At 36.7% G+C, this 23,924-nt stretch overlaps 1 protein-coding gene across 1 annotated transcript; it reads right to left on the bottom strand.

The window, feature by feature from the left end:
- Positions 1-3,755: 3,755 nt before the first annotated feature.
- On the bottom strand, positions 3,756-22,798 carry SELENOT (selenoprotein T). The gene is made up of 6 exons (XM_053710037.1): positions 22,599-22,798; positions 19,850-19,960; positions 18,144-18,270; positions 14,771-14,858; positions 4,980-5,135; positions 3,756-4,431 (listed from the first exon to the last, which is right to left on the bottom strand). The coding sequence occupies exons 1-5, from the start codon at positions 22,745-22,747 to the stop codon at positions 5,008-5,010; spliced, it is 603 nt and encodes a 200-aa protein (XP_053566012.1). The 5' UTR covers positions 22,748-22,798; the 3' UTR covers positions 3,756-4,431; positions 4,980-5,007.
- Between the last annotated feature and the right edge of the window lie 1,126 nt (positions 22,799-23,924).

Raw genomic sequence — 23,924 nt, 5'->3', positions numbered from 1 at the left:
AGGGTCCTGGAGCCTCTGCTGAGCATAACATTTTTTTTTTTTTTATTTAACTTGACTTAATAACTAAAGCATGACTTCAGGAGTCAGGTGTGGTCGTAGGTAGTGGTTGTTGTTAGCAGATTATTTTTATTGCAAATTGCAATTGCCACAGCATGCATAAAATGTGCGTCACTAGTCCAAATTTTAAGTTTTTTTTTTTTCATTCAGGATTAGTTTGTGGACCGGCTCAATATTGGAAAGGCAAAAAACAGGTCTCCGTACCCGTTGATTTAAGGGGTGACTACTACTGCTTTTACCAGGCTCCTCTTGGATAGCCCCAGAAAGGGCGACTATGAATCCCAAAAAGAAAATTAAATTAAAGGTTGAAAACTAACTCCAAAGTAACTTGTAAGACCTGGAGCTCCTCAAACACACGTCCTACCGCAACAGCTATAGGCTCCGCCACCCACAAATCTTAACTTTTTCATGCCAATTGATATTGCCACAGCTGGAACAACAGTAAATAACATGTGCGTCACCACAGTCTCCGAAGCTGTTGTCGGATGTATACAAAAACACTGATAAAGTATTCCTTTAGGAGCGCAAAGAGATGGCTACCGGAACACTCGAGGAACTTCACAAGAGTGGCTGTATTGTGTTTCTGGTGATGTTTGAGATATCTGGTAGTGTACAGGGAGGGCAAAAATCGTCTCCATCTCTATGCACCACAGGACAGGACGTCCTTGTCATCCATAAGCACATGAAATTGCTGGCATTGTCGTTGCTTCAAGAAGTTCAGTTTTTGTGGTGATAGATAGTACAGAATTAAATAAACTTTGGTTTCCTACCATACTCAAGACAATCTTGTATTTCAAAATTCGTACTTGCTGTGGGAAACAGTGGCCTGTCCATACCAGGAAGATGATTTAGACAGAAGTAACGAACTCTGCTTGCAGGTGACACATGTTTATCGTCAATCATCAAAGGGGTTGCGTGCAGAATATTCACATGTTTGTCCAAAGCCACAACATTTGCAAACAGCCAGAAGAAAGGTCGGTTCTCACCAGCCTTAAGTTGAGCTTCATTTACCAAATGCTGATATTCAAAAAAATAGACAAACAGTGCCTTAAATAACACATTTGCGATATGGATTCACCAGAGCAAGGTCATTGCAAGTACTAAGTTCCCACGATAACAAAATTAAAATGCCACAACTATGCAATCTTGACCTTCAGATTATTATTGTCACACTCCATTGTACTCCTATGCCCAGCTCCCTGCTCTTGTTTTTGTTGAGGGTCCTGGAGCCTCTGCTGAAAAGGCCTATGGATAATAAAGTGTACTGGGTGTCTGTTCAATGTTTTTTTTTATTTCCCGGTTGCAAGTAATTATCTCAGTGTTTCTAAAATCAATGCCTTTCCTGTAATCTATAATTCAAAAGGATGACATATGTCCTCTTTCATGCTGTTTCGGTTGAGGCTCCGGGACCCTCGTATTAACAAGGCCTGAGGATAAATAAGTGTAACCTGTGTCTAATGAATGTTTTTTTCTATTACACGGGTCATATAAATGATCTGTGGGTTTCTAAAATCAATGCCTTTACTGTAATCTTTTATTCAAAAGGATGACATATCTCCTCTTTCATGCTGTTGTTTCGGTTGAGGCTCCGGGACCCTCGTATTAAAAAGGCCTGAGGATAAATAATTGTGTAACGGGTATCTAATGAATGTTTTTTTTTTTTATTTCACGGGTCATATAAATGATCTCTGGGATTCTAAAATCAATGCCTTTGCTGTAATCTATTATTCAAAAGGGATGACAGTACTACCAAAATACAGCCAATGAAGGGCCTTAGGAAGACTGAGCCAAGGTTGGATTGTAGTATTTGGTTAGGCTAATCATGATGGCCATGTAGACCACCACCACCGAGAGTCCTGGAAGTAACAGGGATGAGATGAAAGAGCTAAGAATAGTAGAACTTGAAACAACAGAGTTAGCCATGGGTGTTAGTGCAAAAGCGATTGGCTTTTTTTGGCTTTGGGTGCGGCTATTCATGCAGGCCATATAGAGCTGCCACCATTCGGTGTCGTATCAGCTATTAAAATAATAAGAACAGTACTACCAAAATACAGCCAATGAAGGGCCTTAGGAAGACTGAGCCAAGGTTGGATTGTAGTATTTGGTTAGGCTAATCATGATGGCCATGTAGACCACCACCAAGAGTCCTGGAAGTAACAGGGATGAGATGAAAGAGCTAAGAATAGTAGAACTTGAAACAACAGAGTTAGCCATGGGTGTTAGTGCAAAACCGTTTGGCTTTTTTTTGGCTTTGGGTGCGGCTATTCATGCAGGCCATATAGAGCTGACACCATTCGGTGTTGTATCAGCTATAAAAATAATAAGAACGGTACTATCAAAATACAGACAACGAAAGAGTCTATGAAGACTGAGCAAAGGTTGGATTGTAGTATTTTGTTCGGCTAATCATGATGGCCATGTAGACCGCCCGTAACAGGGATGAAAGTGCTAAGAATAGTACTAATTGAAACAACAGAGTTAGCCATGGGTGTTAGTCTAAGACCACTCTGCTTTTTTTTGGGTTTGGGTGCAGCTAATCATGAAGGCCAGATAGACCTGCCACCATTTGGTGTTGTAACAGGTATGAAAATGCAAAGAACAGTACTACTTAACAAAACCTACTTACCATGGGTCCCAGAGCATATGTTCGGTTGTTATATTTTGTAAGGGTAATCATGCAGGCCATATAGAGCTCCACCGATAGGGTGAGTATGAGTAACAGCTATTAAAATGCAAAGGACATTACTAATTAACACAACATAGTTACCATGGGTTGCAGACCAAGAGCAGATGTCTTATTATAATTTTGTATGGGTAATCATCCAGGCCGTATAGACCTCACCAAATAGGGGGAGTTACAGAGATTAAAGTGCTAAGAATGGTAGTACTTAAAACACGACCTAGTTAAAATAGGTAGCAGACCACATGTCTTATTATAATTTTTCAGGGTAATCTGGCAGGCCATATAGAACTCCCCCGATAGGGGGGGGGGGGGGGGAACAGGGATTAAAGTGCTAAGAAAAGTACTAATTAACACAAGCTAGTTGGGTCCAAGAACGCATGTTTGATTATTAGAATTTATTAGGGTAATTATATATCTAACAAATCTATCTATTTCTCTTCTATCGATTCTATCTATCAATCTATGTATATCTATCTATCCTATCTATCAATCTATCTTCTGTCCGGGATGTTTTGAGACAGCCACTTTGGGAATGTTAGTTGATTTAGACCCATTATGGCTTAAAAGCAGACTCTGCATCAACTATGTAATTTTCCATGGGAGTTTTGCCAGGGATCCCCCTCCAGCATGCAACAGTCCAGGTGTTAGTACCCTTGAAACAACTTTTCCATCACTATTGTGGCCAGAAAGAGTCCTTGTAGGTTTTAAAGTTCGCCTGCCTATTGAATTCAATGGCGGTTCGCGCCTTCGAATACCGGAAGTTCGAGTCCGCCGTTCGCGAACCGAAAATTTTATGTTCGCGACATCACTAACGGTCAATAGCGTGCCACTTGTAATCTAGTCCTATGTGTGTCTTATAATTTTATCGTGACAACTGTATGTAATTCACAGATTGGAATATGATCAGTGATGTAGGTCTTTACTGACTTTTATATTAAATGGAAACGCAATGGATACAGAAAAAGAAAAAAGTATTTGAAGAATGCACAAAGTTTCACATACATTACTCACCATGGACGCTTAGTAGAACAATTTATTAACTTAATTTGCATTTTGAATAAAGAGAACAAGTATATAAAGGCTCAGTTTAAAAACACATTATTTAACCGAAGACAGCGAATAGAACGTACTGGGTTTCAGAAAGAACAGTTGCCCACATAGGCAAATGCACTACTTAGAATAATATATAATTTAGAATAACTTATCTTGGATATCTGCAATATACTTTAATTATATAGAACATTGTTAGAACTAAACAATTAGGTGTTAGCAGTAACAAATCTGAATTTTAATTATAGCATCACTTCAAACTATACAAAGAACATTTTTTTTTATAAAAATTAGATCTCAAAAAGACAAAAAAAAAATAAAAAATGTCTCTGGAGAAAAATCAGACTTTACCTATTCCAACACGGTAAATGATGAAAGTAAAAGTTGTAATGCCAGCATTATGTGAAGTATGGAACTGCTGAAATAATGGCTTAAAAATAATAAAGATGCCTCTACACATTATTGCACTCTGTAGAATGCAGGAGGAGAGCAGCACCAATAATATCTTGCATCCAGGACTTCAAGAGGTGCAACGAAACTGTGAAGGAACCTCCAGCTTGCACTAACAGGATCTGTCTTCAGTGCAAACCTTCATAAAACACCAGCCCCGCTGGACACCTGAGCAAAAGTCCATTAGATGTCTGAAATATAAGAAAATAAAACAATTTGTCTAAACGTTGGACATCAAGAGTAATGCTATTCCAATAGAACTCCATTTGTTAAAGTAAATGTAAAGTTTAGTAAATAAGTGCACGGTATCTAAAAATACTCTTAAAAACAGGGGCACTTTCATTCATTAAACTTTACATTGAAGCTTCTTTTTTAAAATACTTGCCTTTTCTTTACGGAAAGCAGAACGGCGATCCTCTGCCCGCTGCTCCTGCTGTATTTAGCCTATTGATAACGATCCGGCTTCCTCCAATCGTTGTGTGCCTCACAAGCTGGATGCTAAAACAGGCATGCAATGATTGGAGGAAGCTGGATTCATCATCTGCTAACTATAGCAGGAGCATAGCCGGTCTGATTTCCATAAAGAAAAAAGGTAAGTATTTTTAAAAAGAAGCTTCAATGTAAAGTTTAATGAATGAAAGTGCCCCTGTTTCTAAGAGTATTTTTAGATACTTATACTTTAGGCACTTATTAAACTTTACATTCACTTTAACAGAAACAAGCTACAATCAATACTTACAGGATACACTTGGTGCTGAAAAACTTAGCTATGAACGGTGGTGGTTGGGTATTGCATCCATATGAACATTTAGTTTCATCTCATTGTCAATTATCTGGACAAGCTGCTGCATTGATGGGAGGTGTCCTGATTCTAGCTTTGACCAAACAGGAACATCTAAAAAAGGAGAAAAATAAAAATAAAATTATATATAGCGTGCAGATGAAGGGGACCTGATCCCCGAAAACGTTACAAATAAAGTAACTCCACTTTTGTTGTGAAAGTCCTGTGAGTGCATCTTTCTTTGGCTGATTATTATATTTTAAATATATGTATACATACACAGTGAATATAAAAAGTCTACACACCCCTGTTAAAATGTCATGTTTCTGTGATGTAAAAAATAAAATATAAGACAAAGATAAATCATTTCAGACCTTTTTCCACCTTTAATGTAACCTATAAACTGTAAAACTCAATTGAAAAACAAACTGAAATATTTTAGGTGGAGGGAAGTAAAAATAAAAAAACTAAAGTAACATGGTTGCATAAGTGTGCACACCCTTAAACTAATACTTTGTTGAAGGGGATGTAGCTGTGCTCAGAATTAAGCAATCACATTCAAAATCAAGTTAAATAGGAGTCAGTACACAACTGCCATCATTTAAAGTGCCTCTGATTAACCCCAAATAAAGTTCAGCTGTTCTAGTAGGTCTTTCCTGACATTTACTTATTCGCATCCTACAGCAAAAGCCATGGTCCGCAGAAAGCTTCCAAAGCACCAGAGGGATCTTATTGTTAAAAAGGTATCAGTCAGGAGAAGGGTACAAAAGAATTTCCAAGGCATTAGATATACCATGGAACACAGTCATCAAGTAGAGAAAATGTGGCACAGCAGTGACATTACCAAGAACTGGACGTCCCTCCAAAACTGATGAAAAGACAAGAAAACTGGTCTGGGAGGCTGCCAAGAGGCCTACAGCAACATTAAAGGAGCTGGAGGAATATCTGGCAAGTATTGGCTGTGTAGTACATGTGACAACAATCTCCCGTATTCTTCATATCTCTGGGCTATAGGGTAGGGTGGCAAAACGGAAGCCTTTTCTTAAGAAAGACATCCAAACCCGGTTAATTTTGCAAAAAACACTTCCAAAGTCTCCCAAAAGCATTGTGTGAAAAGGTTTTATGGTCTGATGAAACCAAGGTTTAACTTTTTAGGCCATAATTCCAAAAGATATAAGAACAACACTGTACATCACCAAAAGAACACCATACCCACAGTGAAGCATGGTGGTGTCAGCATCATGCTTTGGTGCTGTTTTTCTTCAGGAGGAACTGGGGCCTTAATCAAGGTAGAGGGAATTATTAACAGTTCCAAGCCTGAACATGAAGAGAAACTTCATCTTTCAACATGACAACGACCCAAAGCATACATCCAAATCAACAAAGGAATGGCTTCACCAGAAGGAGATTAAAGTTTTGGAATGGCCCAGCCAGAGCCCAGACCTGCATCCAATTGAAAATCTGTGGGGTGGTCTGAAGAGGGCTGTGCACAGAAGATGCCCTCACATTCTGACAGATTTAGAGTGTTTTTGCAAAGAATAGTGGGCAAATCTTGCCAAGTAAAGATGTGCCATGCTGAAAAACTCATACCCAAAAAGACAGTGCTGTAATAAAATCAAAAGGTGCTTCAACAAAATATTAGTTTAAGGGTGTGCACACTTATGCAACCATATTTTATTTTTACTTCCCTCCACCTAAAAGATTTCAGTTTGTTTTTCAATTGAGTTGTACAGTTTATAGCTCACATTAAAGGTGGAAAAAGTTCTGAAATTATTTATCTTTGTCTAATTTTTTTTACATCACAGAAACCTGACATTTTAAAAGGTGTGCATAGACTATTATAACATACATATTAAAAACATAATATTAATACAAACGTAGCCAATCAATTTCAATAGAAATGCTATTTAACGTTTCAAAAATATTTATACAAGTATGAACTCATATTTGTAAAATGTTCAAGAGCACTTATGTATTTGAAAATTACAACACATTTTTCTTTTGTGGATATATAACAGTTCAATATGAGAGATAGATATATACACACACACACATACAGTGGGACCTCAGTTAACGAACGACTCGGTAAACGAAATTTCGGTTTACGAATGAAAATTCTTTAAAAAAAAAATGCCTTGGTTTACGATTTTTTTTCGAAATACGAAACAAGTGTCCCGGTTTGCCCCTCGGTTTACGAATTTTTTTCGCAATACGAAACAAGTGTCCCGGTTTGCCCCTGCATACTGAAGTGTGGGTAGCAGTGTGGAGGTGTTGGAGAGGTTTTGGAGCCATTTGCAGCAAGTTGTGGAGCCTTTGACTTTTTTTTCTAACCTCTGGAACGCATTAATTGGTTTTCAATGCATTCCTATGGGAAACCGTGTTTCGGTTTACGAATTTTTCGCAATTTGAAACGTCCCGGAGAACGAATTGAATTCGTAAACCGAGGTCCCACTGTGTGTGTGTACATTATATATATATATATATATATATATATATATATATATATATATATATATATATATATATATATATATATATATATATATATATATATATATATATATATATATATATATATATACACACACTGTAGTAGTATCAGAGTCTGCTGACAGTTTAAATTTAAATCACAAAACCATCAGCTGCATATTTAATATAAGTCCAAACAGATGTATCTACATGACAAAAGTAACTACTAGAAAAAAGGAAGAAAAAAAAAAAAAGGATAACATTTCAATAAACACCTGCAGAGAGCATCCTGATAGTCAATTATCTCATTGTTGATCAGGTTAATTCCCATCAAAACAGGTTTCTTGTTGAGTGTGCAAATGTTTATTGACAGGGTATTTACATCTATAACAAACCACAAATCTACTGTGGTTTACATTTACACTGAAAAGGAAAGTAGATCCTGCCCCACCTGATCAGGTTACAGACTGAATCTTTGCCAAACAGAGGAAACATGTAAATGTGTGCATGCTCTCTAGCAACAGCTAGCTAGCTAGCTATAAACAAGCTCTCTAGCAACAGCTAGCTAGCTAGCTATAAACAAGCTCTCTAGCAACAGCTAGCTAGCTAGCTATAAACAAGCTCTCTAGCAACAGCTAGCTAGCTAGCTATAAACACGCTCTCTAGCAACAGCTAGCTAGCTAGCTATAAACAAGCTCTCTAGCAACAGCTAGCTAGCTAGCTATAAACAAGCTCTCTAGCAACAGCTAGCTAGCTAGCTATAAACAAGCTCTCTAGCAACAGCTAGCTAGCTAGCTATAAACAAGCTCTCTAGCAACAGCTAGCTAGCTATAAACAAGCTCTCTAGCAACAGCTAGCTAGCTATAAACAAGCTCTAAAACAGTAAAGTCTAAATTACATTTTCACGACTCAGAGAGCAAGCAATTTTAAATTTACTTCAAAAGTTACTTCAAGGAACAGTAAACACCTTGAGATTTTTACATAGAATGTTAAAGGAATATTCCAGTCAAAATCAGAGAGAGCATGCAATTTTAAGCAACTTTCTAATTAGCTTTAATTTTTTTCTCATTCTCTTGGTATCTTTATTTGAAAAAGTAGGAATGTAAGAATAGGAGCCAGACCATTTTTGGTTCAGCACCTGGGTAGCATGGTAAAAGGAGTAAATTAGAATGTAGCTTATAATTGCATGCTCTATCTGAATCATGAAAGTTTAATTTTGACTAGACTTTTCCATTAACCCCTTAAACGACCAAGGACGTCCTCAGGAGTTTCAAGCCTTTTATTTTAGTAATGGCAGACTTTCTGCCAGTACTTAAGAGACAGTCAAGTCCAATTTTTTTTTCTTCATGATTTAGATAGGGAATGTAATTTTAAACAACTTTCCCATTTACTTTTATCACCAATTTTGCTTTGTTCTCTTGGTATTCTTAGTTGAAAGCTAAAGCTAGGATGTTCATATGCTAAATTTCTTAGACCTTAAAGGTCGCCTCTAATCTGAAAGCATTTTGACAGTTTTTCACCACTAGAGTGTGTTAGTTCATGTGTTTCATACAGATAACATTGAGCTTATGTACGTGAAGTTACCCTGGAGTGCGCACTGATTGGCTAAAATCCAAGTCTGTCTAAAGAGTTGAAATAAGGGGGCAGTTTGCAGAGGTTTAGATACAAGGTAATCACAGAGGTAAAAAGTGTATTAATATAACTGTGTTGGTTATGCAAAACTGGCGAATGGGTAATAAAGGGATTATCTTTTTAAATAACAAATTCTGGTGTTCACTGTCCCTTTAAGATAGGGGTGACAATTGTTGTAGGGTGTGGGAGGGAAGAGAGCCGTTTGAGAGGGGTCAGGGAGGGATCAGGGGTGGGATTTGTCAGGTGGGAGGCTGATCTCCACAATAAATCTAAAATTAACCCTACAAGCTACAGTATCCCACAAAAGGGAGTACTACCCTCACATTTTTGTAAATATTTTATTATACCTTTTCATGTGACAACACTAAAGAAATGACATTTTGCTACAATGTAAAGTAGTGAGTGTACAGCCTGTATAACAGTGTAAATTTACTGTTCCCTCAAAATAACACACAGCCATTAATGTCTAAACCGTTGGCAACAAAAGTGAGTACACCCTAAGTGAAAATGTCCAAATTGGGTCTAAAGTGTCAATATTTTGTGTGGCCACCATTATTTCCCAGCACTACCTTAACCCTCTTGGGCATGGAGTTCACCAGAGCTTCACAGGTCGCCACTGGAGTCCCCTACCATTCTTAGATGACGACATCACGGAGCTGGTGGATGTTAGAGACCTTGCACTCCCCCATCTTCCATTTTAGGATGCCCCACAAATGCTCAATAGGGTTTAGGTCTGGAGACATGCTTGGCCTGTCAATCACCTTTACCCTCAGCTTCTTTAGCAAGGCAGTGGTCGTCTTGGAGGTGTATTTGGGGTTGTTATGTTGGAATACTGCCCTGCAGCCCAGTCTCCAAAGTGAGGGGATCATGCTCTGCTTCAGTATGTCACAGTACATGTTGGCATTCATGGTTCCCTCAATGAACTTTAGCTCCCCAGTGCCGGCAGCAATCATGCAGGCCCAGAACATGACACTCCCACCACCACGCTTGACTGTAGGCAAGACTCACTTGTCTTTGTACTCCTCACCTGGTTGCCGCCACACACGCTTGACACCATCTGAACCAAATAAGTTTATCTTGGTCTTTTCGGACCACAGGGCATGGTTCCAGTAATCCATGTTCTTAGCTCGCTTGTCTTCAGCAAACTGTAGGCAGGCTTTCTTGTGCATCTTTAGAAGAGGCTTCCTTTTAAGACGACAGCCATTCAGACCAATTTGATGCAGTGTGCGGTGTATGGTCTGAGCACTAAAAGGCTGAACCCCCACCCCCTTTAACCTCTGCAGAAATACTGGCAACACTCATATATATATTTCCCAAAGACAACCTCTGGATATGACGCTGAACACGTGCACTCAACTTCTTTGGTCGACCATGGCGAGGCCTGTTCTGAGTGGAACCTGTCTTGTGAAACCGCTGTATGGTCTTGCCCACCGTGCTGCAGCTCAGTTTCAGGGTCTTGGCAATCTTCTTATAGCCTAGGCCACGTTTATGTAGAGCAACAACTCTATTTTTCAGATCCTCAGAGAGTTTTTTGCCATGAGGTGTCATGTTGAAGAAGTTCCAGTGACCAGTAAGAGTGTGTGTGAGCGATAACACCAAATTTAACACACCTGCGACCTTGTAACACTAACGAGTCACATAACACCGGAGAGGGAAAATGGTTAATTGGGCCCAATTTGGACATTTCCACTTAGGGGTGTACTCCCTTTTGTTGCCAACGGTTTAGACATTAATGGCTGTGTGGTGAGTTATTTTGAGGGGACAGCAAATTTACACTGTTATACATGCTGTACACTCACTACATTGTAGCAAAGTGTCATTTCTACAGTGTTGTCCCATGAAAAGATATAATAAAATATTTACAAAAATGTGAGGGGTGTACTTACTTTTGTGGGATACTGTACCAAATTAACCCCTTTCACTGCTGGGCATATTACACGTGTTGCGCTGCAGCATTTAGCGCCCCAATAACCAAAAAGCAATGCCAAATCCATATATGCCTGCTATTTCTGAACAAAGGGGACCCCAGAGAAGCAATTACAACCATTAGTGCCATGATTGCACAATCCATTAAATAAATAAAGTAAATAATTTCAGTGAGAAACCTAAAGTTTGTGAAAAAGTTAACAATTTTGTTTTATTTGATTTCATGTGGCGGTGAAATGGTGGCATGAAATATACCAAAATGGGCCTAGATCAATACTTTAGGTTGTTACATACACACACGTGAAAGGTTATGCAGGGATTCCCGACAGATATCAGTGTTACAATGTAACTATCTGTAATTTTGAAGAAAAAAAAATGGTTTGGAAATAGCAAAGTGCTACTTGTACTTATTGCCCTACAAAAAAAAAGCAAAGAACATGTAAACATTGGGAATTTCTAAACTCAGAACAAAATTAATAAACTATTTAGCATGGGTGTTTTTGGTGGTTGTAGATGTGTAACAGATTTTGGGGGTCAAGCTTAGAAAAAGTGTTTTTTTTAAAAAAAATTCCATCATATTTTATAAAATTTTTTTTATAGATAATTATATGATATGATGAAAATAATGGTATCTTTAGAAAAACGGTATATAATGTGTGGGTGCAGTAAATGAGTAAGAGGAAAATTACAGCTAAACACAAACACCGCATAAATGTAAAAACAGCCCTGGTCCTTAACGGTAAGAAAATTGAAAAATGGTCTGGTTACTAAGGGGTTAAGTTACGCATAATGAGATACCTTTGCAATATATTTTCACAATTTATTTTGTCTTGTTTTTAAATTTAGCTCTGAAAATTGAGCAATTTCTATTTCTCAGAACATGAAATGCACCCTGTTTTTCAAGGCTAACCTGCTACATATATGTCCCTAATTAGCTTTAAGTTAAAGGGATACTGAACCCAAATTTTTTCTTTCATGATTCAGATAGAGCATGCAATTTTAAGCAACTTTCTAATTTACTCCTATTATCAATTTCTTTGTTTTCTTGCGATCTTTATTTGAAAAAGCAGGAATGTAAGCTTACGAGCCGGCCCATTTTCGGTTCAGCACCCTGGATAGCGCTTGCTGGTTGGTGAATACCATTTAGCCACCAATTAGCAAGTACAACCTAGGTGCTGAACCAAAGATGGGCTGGCTCGTAAGCTTACATTCCTGCTTTTTTGAATAAAGATACCAAGAGAACGAAGAAAAATTAAAAAAGTAGGAGTAAATTAAAAAGTTGCTTAAAATTGCATGCTCTCTCTGAATCATGAAAGAAAAAAAAAATGTGGGTTCAGTGTCCCTTTAACTACAACAAAAAAATCTATACTAACATTATGAACATGGCTAATCTTGTCTGCAGGCTAAAGCCCTAATTGGCTCCTCCAAATAAAGCAAATGGTGGGTGGAGTTTGGCTATTGAAAAATAATTACAGTAAAAAGTATGTTGTTAATTTGTTTTGAAAGTTTTAAGACTTGGCTGCTGTGTTATTATATAGCAACACAACAAAAGCCTCTTGTAATAATTACATGGTGTTCAACGTCCCTTTCATTCTCGTGGAATACTTTATTGTAGAGATTACCTATATACCTAGACTCAGGAACAGCAATGATTGGTGGCTGTACTCATCTCTCAACAAAAGGATACCAGGAGAATAAAGCAAATTTGATAACTGAAGTAAATTTCGAAGTGGTTTAATATTTCATTCTCTATCTTAATTTACCAAAGCTTAATATTGACTTTACTGTCCTTTAAGGGGACACTAAACCCATTTTTTTTTTTAATTTAATGATTCAGATAGAGCATGCAATTTTAAACAACTTTCTAATTTACTCCTATTATCAATTGTTCTTTGTTCTCTTGCTATCTTTATTTGAAAAGTAGGAATTTAAATCTTAAGAGCCGGCCCATTTTTGGTTGAGAACCTGGGTTATGCTTGCTTATCGGTTTGCTAATTGTAGTCTCCAATAAGTAAGCGCTATCCAGGGTTCTGAACCTAAAATGGGCCGGCTCCTAAGCTTTAAAATTCCTGCTTTTTAAATGAAGATAGAAAGAGAACGAAGAAAAATTGATAGAAGTAGTAAATTAGAAAGTGGTTTAAAATTGCATGCTCTATCTGAATCATTAAAGACAAACTTTGGGTTTAGTATCCCTTTAAGGTTCCTACATATTTTAAAAGAAAAATTGACCAGGCAATCTCACTTGAAATGTCTACAATTCACGGATGGATGCTCAGCTAAAGAAATTTAATTTTTATTATTATTTATAGTAAATGTGACTATTTAAACTCCAGGTGAGTGACTCATTTGGATGTATATTGCATATTAAATACACCTCCAGTGGCGTGCGCGTGTATGTGTATGTGTATGTGTATATGTATGTATATATATATATATATATATATATATATATATATATTTCTAATTGTGTGCAAAAGTCTTAAAAGGGCATGAAACAAGACTCATGAGCATATAATTTTAAACAACTTCCCAGTTTACTTATATTATCATTTTTGCTTCATTCTCTTTGTATCTTTTATTGAAGGAGAATCAATGCACTACTGGGAGTTAGATGAACACATTAGTAAGCCAATAAGACACACACATGCGCAGCCACCAATCAACAGCTAGCACCCACCTTCTGAGCCTACTTAGGTATAATTTTCAACAAAGGTTACCAAGAGAACAAAGCAAATTGAATAATAGAAGTAAAATTAGAAAGTGGTTTAAAATAGTCTGCTCTATCTGAATCATGAAAGTTTAATTTTGACTTGACTATTCCTTTAATATATAAATAAAGATACATAAACAGTGATCGTATATATAAAAAAAAAAAAAAAAAAAAAAAAAAAAAAAAAGGGGGGGGGGGGGGGGGAAAGAGGTGCCTTTTAAAAATTAGTTACACAAAAAAGAGAGAAAGTATGGGGGGCTTACAGCACTATTCCCTACTAATAAAACACAGGCTTTATTAATAAATTAAAATCATTGACAGGAGGTAATATCACATCTAATCACCCTGCTCACACACCACCCTCCCCACTGGGTAAGGTTAAATAGTATAGAAAAAAAAAAGTGAATAAGAAAACAAAAAATAGCTAAAAAAAGAAAGCTTTGCACTAATCCTAGAGTCCTGGCCGATATACTAGAACCTCGGCATCAAGTGGGATAGTGGAGAGGCAAGTTAGAAAAGATAGTGCAGCAAACAAGTTCGCCATACACAGCCTTTTTCAATGCTAAAATCAAAATTGTACTATGACAAGGAAGCAAATCCACGCTGCTTCCTTGTCATAGTACACCTGCTGTAAATGGCAGAGAAATCACCAAAGGTGGTGTGTGCATGCATGCGTGATGTGTACAAAGAAACAGGATAGTGCACGGGAGAGAACACAAATCCCTTGCGCATTTACAAGGAATGAGCATTCATGAACTTCAAGCGGATCTAAATGCTAAAGATGGCGACTGCAAGCCGCATTCAGCAACTTTCAGAGCCAAATTTATTCTTGTGAAAGTGCAAAATAATAAGATCTGATTTGCACAGATCTTGGCGAGTTGTACCTTCACAAGAGTAAATCCAGCTCTGAAAAATTGATAAAATGTTGCTTGCGGCCGCCATCTTCGGTATTCGGATCAGCCAGAAGTTTACAACTGCACAGCTCAAGCATTAACCATTGAAGGCAACCCACCATTTAATGTGATCTCGAAAGCTCCTGTAGACATACACTGATTCTCAATCATGTTACTTAGGAAGAAAACCATCATGCAGGCATAGACCTGAAATACATAGAAGTATCATTAATACACACACTTGTATGAATGTGATAGCAGTGTCTGCTGGTACTGAGAGAATCAGTTACTGTGCAGTGTCACTAACGTTTAACCTAATCAGGATGTCAACGACTTGCTATTCAAACAAAACATTCATTTTACATTATAAACACTGCAGAGCATTTGCCAGTTAGATATTTGGATGCTGTTAGCAAGACTATACTAAATGCACATAACAAGCAAGCAGCTGTGGTTCAAGGTTATGCAAGTTCACTGGGGAAAAACAGCAGTAGGCCACAGGAGAATAGACTTATACTGATAACTGTAGCAACATGCATTTGTTATGGCCCGAGGATGAGCAACTATAAAAATGTAACCGTGCTAATAAAGAATTGCTTAGTAGTCACAGTTTATCTATGTATCTGAGTAACAGGTTAGACAAGAGACTATTGCAGATGATGCAACACTTTGTAATAAAAGTACTAAACAAATTAACTTCATTTGAGTGTTCAAATCAAATCCCAAAAGGAGAGTATAACATATCACAATTTTATCTGCAACAGGTTCTAATTGGATCAAACTCTAGCAATTCACACTGCAGGCTGCTTTATAAAGGGCGGAAAAAAAGTTATAAACACTCAAGTTAATGTTTTATATTTACAGTAATAAGAACACACAGAATATAAATATATACATACACACAAATACATACATATATACACACACACAGTGGATATAAAAAGTCTACACACCCCTGTTAAAATGTCAGGTTTCTGTGATGTAAAAAAAATGAAAGATGAATAATTTCAGAACTTTTTCCACCTTTAATGTGACCTATAAACTGCACAACTCAATTGAAAAACAAAATGAAATCTTTTAGGTAAAGGGAAATAAAAATAAAAAACTAAAATGATATGGTTGCATAAGTGTGAAAACCCTTAAACTAATACTTTATTGAAGCACCTTTTGATTTTATTACAACACTCAGTCTTTTTGGGTATGAATTTTTCAGCATGGCACCTCTTGACTTGGCAAGATTTGCCCACTCTTCTTTGCAAAAACACTCTAAATCTGTCAGAATGCGAGGGCATCTCCTGTGCACAGCCCTCTTCAGATCAACCCACAGATTTTGAATTGGATTCAGGTCTTGGCTCTGGCCGGACCATCCCAAAACTTTAATCTTCTTCTGGTGAAGCCATTCCTTTGTTGATTTGGATGTATGCTTTGGGTCGTCATGCTGAAAGATGAAGTTCCTCTTCATGTTCAGCTTTCTAGCAGAAGCCTGAACGTTTTGTGCCAATATTGTCTGGTATTTGGAACTGTTCATTATTCCCTCTACCTTGACTAAGGCCCCAGTTCCAGCTGAAGAAAAACAGCCCCAAAGCATGATTCTGACACCACCATGCTTCACTTTGGGTATGGTGTTCTTTTGGTCATATGCACTGTTTTTGTGCCAAACATATCTTTTGGAATTATGGCCAAAAATTTCAACTTTGGTTTCATCAGACCAGAACACCTTTTGCAACATGCTTTTGGGAAACTTCAAATGTGTTTTTGCAAAATTTAGATGGGCTTGGATGTTTCTCTTTGTAAGAAAAGGCTTCCATCTTGCCACTCTACCCCATAGCCCAGACATATGAAGAATATGGGAGATTGTTGTCACATGTACCACACAGCCAGTACTTGCCAGATATTCCTGCAGCTCCTTTAATGTTGCTGTAGGCCTCTTGGCAGCCTCCCAGACCAGTTTTCTTCTCATCAATTTTGGAGGGACATCCAGTTCTTGGTAATGTCACTGTTGCACCATATTTTCTTCACTTGATGATGACTGTCTTCACCGTGTTCCATGGTATATCTAATGCTTTGGAAATTCTTTTGTACCCTTCTCCTGACTGATACCTTTTAACAATGAGATCCCACTGATGCTTTAGAAGCTCTATGCGGACCATGGATTTTGCTGTAGGATGCGACTAACAAAATCTCAGGAAAGACCTAACAGCTGAACTTTATTTGGGGTTAATCAGAGGCATTTTACATGATGGCAGGTGTGTACTGACTGCTATTTAACATGATTTTGAATGTGATTGCTTAATTCTGAACACAGCTACATCCCCAGTAATAAAAGGGTTTTCACACTTATGCAACCATATTATTTTAGTTTTTTATTTCCCTCCACCTAAAAGATTTCAGTTTGTTTTTCAATTGGGTTGTACAGTTTATAGGTCACATTAAAGGTGGGAAAAGTTCTGATACGATTTATCTTTGTATCATTTGTTTACATCACAGAAACCTGACATTTTAACAGGGGTGTGTATATATATGTATAAGAGATATAGATAGATAGATAAGAGATATAGATAGATAGATAAGAGATATAGATAGATAGATAAGAGATATAGATAGATAGATAAGAGATATAGATAGATAGATAGATAAGAGATATAGATAGATAGATAGATAGATAAGAGATATAGATAGATAGATAGATAGATAAGAGATATAGATAGATAGATAGATAAGAGATATAGATAGATAGATAGATAGATAGATAAGAGATATAGATAGATAGATAAGAGATATAGATAGATAGATAGATAAGAGATATAGATAGATAGATAGATAAGAGATATAGATAGATAGATAGATAAGAGATATAGATAGATAGATAGATAGATAGATAAGAGATATAGATAGATAGATAAGAGATATAGATAGATAGATAAGAGATATAGATAGATAGATAAGAGATATAGATAGATAGATAAGAGATATAGATAGATAGATAAGAGATATAGATAGATAGATAAGAGATATAGATAGATAGATAAGAGATATAGATAGATAAAGAGAGAGATAGAGATATAGATAGAGATATAGATAGAGATATAGATAGAGATATAGATAGAGATATAGATAGAGAGATAGAGATAGATAGATAGAGAGAGATATATATATATATATATATATATATATTTTCATCCAAAAGTAAAAAAGCACTCACGGGTCTTTATGCAAACAAGTAGTTTAATGTGACGTTTCGGGGTGACACCCCGTCACGTCACATTAAACTACTTGTTTGCATAAAGACCCGGTGAGTGCTTTTTTACTTTTGGATACATACATACATACATAATAATAATCGATTATAACAAAAATAAACTTGCATATTTCTAAATTGATAAAATACACACAGAAGATAAATGAATTGTTCAAAACGTACACACACTAACAAATATGTAATTTCTACATGTGAAAAGTACAGGAAAAAAAAAAAAAATCATGTTAAAATACCTTATTTTCTTGTCCCCATTGCCAAACACCTGGAGCTTGCATACCAAAGAATGCAAATGGATCTTTTCCAACAACAATTAAACCTATTAATACTAGCTTGAATATTGACAAGAAGGATGCTATATGCCTAGAAAACAAAAATACATAAAACTGAGTAATTTGTGCCACAAATGACAAAATATACATACACTTACCATAGCTTTAAGAGAGGAGGTTTTATATGCATAGTGCACTGTTACTTTAAGATCAACTTTTTGCAATGGTCTATGAATACGGCTAACACCGAAACACGTCATCCACTTAGGGCTGCCGTTTGTTTTTACTTGGATTGGCTTGTCCACATTTTACTTTGGATTACAATCAAGAATTTATATTTTATAAGCTTTGCCTGAATGTTTTTTTCCTACATACACACACATACAGTGTTCTCACCAAAGCACATTTACTAGTCACCCAACCTGGCTTATTTTAGTGACCACCTGGGAAACAAGCCAATATCAACCTAGAAATTAGGTAGTATTAATGGTTTTCTATATTTGTTGCTCATATTGTTGATAAATTGATTTATGTGAAAATATGCAATTAAAAAGTGTGCTTTGGGTAGCTTAAATAGAATTTATAAACAGAAAATAAAAAAGGGACATTATACACTCATTTATTTCTTTGCATAAATGTTTTGTAGATCTATTTATATAGCCCATAAAGTTTTTTTTTTTTAATTGTATAGGTTTTATTTATTTTTAAGACACATTGCTCTGATTTTCAGACTCCTAACCAAGCCCCAAAGTTTTAGGAGAATACCAACATATACCTACTCCAGCTTGTGTAAAGGGTCTTTTCATATGCAAAAGAAGGGGGAGGGGTAGTGTCTTATTTCCCACTTGCAGTGGGCTTTCCAATTACCTTTTCAACAGAGCTAAACTGAGAGCTTCCAAGTAAGTTTTTAAACTGTTTTATACTGGATTTTTATATCAGTATCTGTGCATCTTATTCTTTATAGTAGTGTCTATAACATGCAGTTATATGAAAATTGGTGTATACTGTCCCTTTAAGGACACCTGGTTGCAAATTTGTCTGTGGAGAACAGTGTATGTGATGATAATAATAAAGTTCTCACACATTTAAGAGTTAGCAAAAGAAAATCAAATGCAGTAATTTTTTTTCCATGTCAAATGTCTTCCTCATTTCAACATAATAATGTTATTTACATTTTATAAGACACAGTGACAAGATTTAGAATTTATTTTGAGTTTCTTTTCCTACTGCTAGTTACATATTTACTGCTGGACAAAAGTTGCAAAAACTGTCAAAAGACAGAAACAGATTTTATATTTTCCTGACAAGAAATACAATAAACACACAGTAAAATGAAAATCATTCCAAGACAATTTCTTATGCAATTGGCTTCACTGCTGACAAAAACAATGACAAAGAGACAAAAGTATAACTTTCAGTTTTTCTGCCAAATAGTTTAATGGAAGTTTTATTAAAGTTTAACTACCTAGTTTAAATTATTAACCCCTAAAGACTAAACATTACTTTTGTAATTCTAGAACTGCACACATTGCTGATATCTGGCAATAAAAATATAACTCAGAAAAAAAGACAAGACATTAAACAAGTCATCATGGCCTGTTAATCATCTCAGGATCAAAACTGTTTTTCTGTTACATAAAAATGTCTTTGCAAATGTCACAAATACTTACCTATAAATAGGATGAGGAAGATAATTTTCTCCTTCTATGCGGATGTCTGGGTAGCGCTGGTTGATAACCTGCATGTACTCTTCAAACACCCGCCTGTACCCTCAGGAGACACTTAAAGAAAAATTACACATGTCAAAAAGTCAAACCCTCAATAAAATATTCCCCCAAATAAGTTTATTTCAATAGGACATAGAAAGTGAAACAGGACATGAAACCCATATTTTTTCTTTCACAATTTAGAAAGAGCATGCAATTTTAAACATCTTTCTAATTTACTTCTAAACATAGAAACATAGAAATTGACGGCAGATAAGAGCCATAGGCCCAGCAAGTCTGCCCGACCTTACCTAACAGTATAAACTTATCTAGTTCGTAGGATAGCCCTATGCTTGTCCCATGCATTTTTAAAGTCCCCCACAGTGTTTGTTGCTACTACCTCTTGAGGAAGTTTATTCCATAAATCAATCACTCTTTCTGTAAAGAAGTGCTTCCTCAAATTACTCCTGAATCTACTACCCTTTAGCTTGAGCTCATGACCCCTTGTTCTTGAATTTTCCATTTTATGTAAAATACCCACAGCCTCAGTTTTACTAAACCCTTTAATGTACTTGAAAGTTGCCATCATATTACCTCTTTCCCTTCTCTCCTCTAAGCTATACATATTTAGGTCATTGAGCCTATCCTGGTAAGTTTTATTTTTTAGACCATGTACCATTTTGGTAGCCCTCCTTTGCACAGATTCAAGTTTTTTAATATCCTTCTGAAGATATGGCCTCCAGAACTGCACACAATACTCAAGATGAGGCCTAACTAATGAACTATAAAGTGGCATAAGAACCTTACTATTTCTGCTGCAAATACCTCTACCAATACATCCAAGCATTCTGCTAGCCTTACTCGCTGCATTACTACATTGTTTACTAAGTTTTAAATCATCTGAAATAATAATTCCCAAGTCCTGTTCCTCTTCTGTAACAGTCAGTAAAGTGTCATTGAGTCTGTAATTAACATTTGGATTTTTCTTCCCTAAATGCATTATTTTACACTTTGCTGTGTTAAACTTTAGATCCCAGTCGTTTGCCCAATCCTCCAATTGTTGTATATCACTTCTCATTTTGTCTACCCCCCTGGAACATCCACTCTGTTGCAAATTTTTGTATCATCTGCAAAGAGACATACTTTCCCCTGTAGCCCTTTGCTGATATCGCAGATAAATATGTTAAACAAAACAGGCCCCAGAACTGACCCCTGAGGAACGCCACTAGTAACAGCCCCCTCTGCTGAATGAACTCCATTTACTAAGACACTTTGTTTTCTGTCCTTAAGCCAGCATTCCACCCCGTTCACAATTTTTGAATCTAGACCAAGGAGATATAGTTTGTGAATAAGTTTGTGTGGGACGGTGTCAAATGCTTTGCTGAAATCTAGATATGCTACATCAACTGCTCCTCCCTTGTCTAATACTTTTGTTACATAATCAAAGAAGTCAATTAGATTAGTCTGACATGATCTCCCTGAAGTAAAACCATGCTGATTTTGGTCCTCTAAATTGTTTGTCTTTGTGCAAGTCATAATTCTTTCTTTTAAGAGGCTTTCCATTAATTTCCCTACTACTGAAGTTAAACTAACTGGCCTGTAGTTGCCAGATTCTTCTCTACTGCCCTTTTTATGAAGAGGTATTACATTTGCTATTCTCCAATCATCTGGGACAGCTCCTGTTAATAGTGACTGATTAAACAGATCAGTTAATGGGACAGTTAGCACTGATCGAAGTTCTTTTAAAACCCTTGGATGATTATCATCAGGACCCACTGCCTTTGTAACATTTATTTTTGATAATGCTAACAAAACCTCATCCTCTGTAAAAAGATTACTGTTAAGCTTGTTTCTATTTTGCGTAGCATCCCTTAATGTAGACATTGTATCTTCACAATCTTTAGTGAAAACAGAACAGAAGTAATCATTGAGACAGTCTGCAATCTGCTTATCTCATTCTATTATGCAATTTGCTTCATACTCTTGATATACATGGCTGAAACGCATATCTAGATAGGCTCAGTAGCTGCTGATTCGTTGCTGCACATAGATGCCTCATGTGATTGGTTCACCCATATGCATTGCTATTTCTTCAACAAAGGATATCTAAAGAATTAAGCAAATTAGAAAATAGAAGTAAATTGGAATGTTGTTTAAAAATGTATTATCTATCTGAATAATGAAATATTTGGGGGGGGTAGTGACCCTTTAAAATAATAATGTTCCTTAAACAAATTAAATCCAAATAAAAAATAAAATTATTGTTGTACTGAGTGCATTTTTCAGTATATTTTCTACAAAACATTTCAGAAAGAGCAAATACTGAAATAGCAAAAACAACACTTGCAAACCAGATGATCTGGATTTTAATGACAATGTAAGAAATGTAAGTCTGTCAGTTTCCTTCAACGCTACAACACAACTACTGATCATTATCTCATTTATCAGCGAGTTTGAAAGATCCTGAGAGCAAATCTATCAAGTTAAATGTGTTAATCCCTAATCCTAAATACTGCCGTTTTGTTTGGGCCATTTAAGGATTGAAACAATCTAAAATGTAACAACTCTCTGTCTACACTAAATGCATCAGTGATAACGGATGTCACATGCTTAAAGTATAAAGAGAAATAAAACAGGAAGTGGACAAGGTTGCTGGAAGGAACTATGGATGCTACATCTGAGCCTGGACAAAGGCCCCGGTAGCTTCACTCACCAGATCTGGAACTTGAGCAGCGGCCCGGCAGCATACTGCATCCTCAGTTTCTTGCTAGGTAGCATGTTGTTGTCACCGGAAGCCCCGCTAAACACTCCGGCCAGCAGGCCGCTAATGAGCAGCAACCACGGAGTGCACCGCAGCGACATCCCGAGACTCGAGCACCACAACCTTGTGCCCGGCGCAGGGAACAGCCCTTTGTGACGTAATGGCGTTTATGGCGTGATTTACTAGATGTGGGCGCGGATTACATATCCTGGCGTCATGTTTGTTATGGGGAAAAATACTTTTGGACCCCAAAATATAGCCTCATGGCACACGAACAGTACAATATTGTTGGTAACCCCATAAGATCCCCCATACCAATATCTGTCTTAAAATAATGTTTTATGACTGAGAAAAGACTTTAGAAGGTTGAAATAAGAATTTAGTCGTCTACAGTGTGACCTGGAGAACAGACCTGAATATATTGTTACTACTGTTTTATGGGGGTCATCACTGCGACCTCTATTATTGCTCTGAAAATACATTTTCCCCAAGGCAGCAGGTTTGCTTCAGCCCTGTTTATAATGTTTCAAAACCTCAGCCTACATATTTTTATACATTTGTAGCTTTATGCTTTATACTGTGTAAAACATAAAGCTACAAATGTATAAAAAATAAGTATGCTGAGGGTTTGAAACATTGTACGAATGTTTATAAACAGAGCTTAAAGTGATGGTAAATCCTAGCGTTTGGGAAAGCGCCAAGCTGTATTTCCCGCACTGCTATTGGCTAAGAGGTGGAAACGTCACCTCTCAGCCAAATAGCGTTCTGCCCGTGGGCTGCCTTTAGCAGCTCAGCGCAGCAAACGCTGCTAACAAATAAAGGGGCTTTCAGAATGAAGTATTTTATACTTCATGAATGAAAGTCCCCTTTATTTGTTACGATTGTAAATCCTAGCGTTTCCTAAACGCTAGGATTTACCATCACTTTAAGCAAACCTGTGGCGGCTCGTGGGTTATTCAAATGGAAGTTCAAAATTATCTATATATATCTATACTATAATCACGTTTGTAATACGTCCGTCGCCAGTTGCGCATGCATCCTCAAAGGAATGTTGGCTGCGCACACAACCAAAAATATACACCTGGATGCAGCGTAGGCAAACGCGAAGCCTTAAAAAAAAAAAACGCAACTGCACAAAATAATGAAAGAAATAAAAAAACACGTAACCGCCCTCATGAAGTATAACAAAAAAAAAATAACCTCCCGCACAAAGTATTAACACCTAAAGAGCAAACCCCCACATCGCAAAATAATAAAGTAATTAACCCCTAATCCACA

The sequence above is a fragment of the Bombina bombina genome, chromosome 4 (assembly GCF_027579735.1).
Source record: "Bombina bombina isolate aBomBom1 chromosome 4, aBomBom1.pri, whole genome shotgun sequence".
In the NCBI taxonomy this organism is placed as follows: Eukaryota; Metazoa; Chordata; class Amphibia; order Anura; family Bombinatoridae; genus Bombina; species Bombina bombina.
The sequence above is the reverse complement of the archived record's forward strand: the minus strand, read 5'-3'. Positions and strand labels throughout refer to the sequence as shown.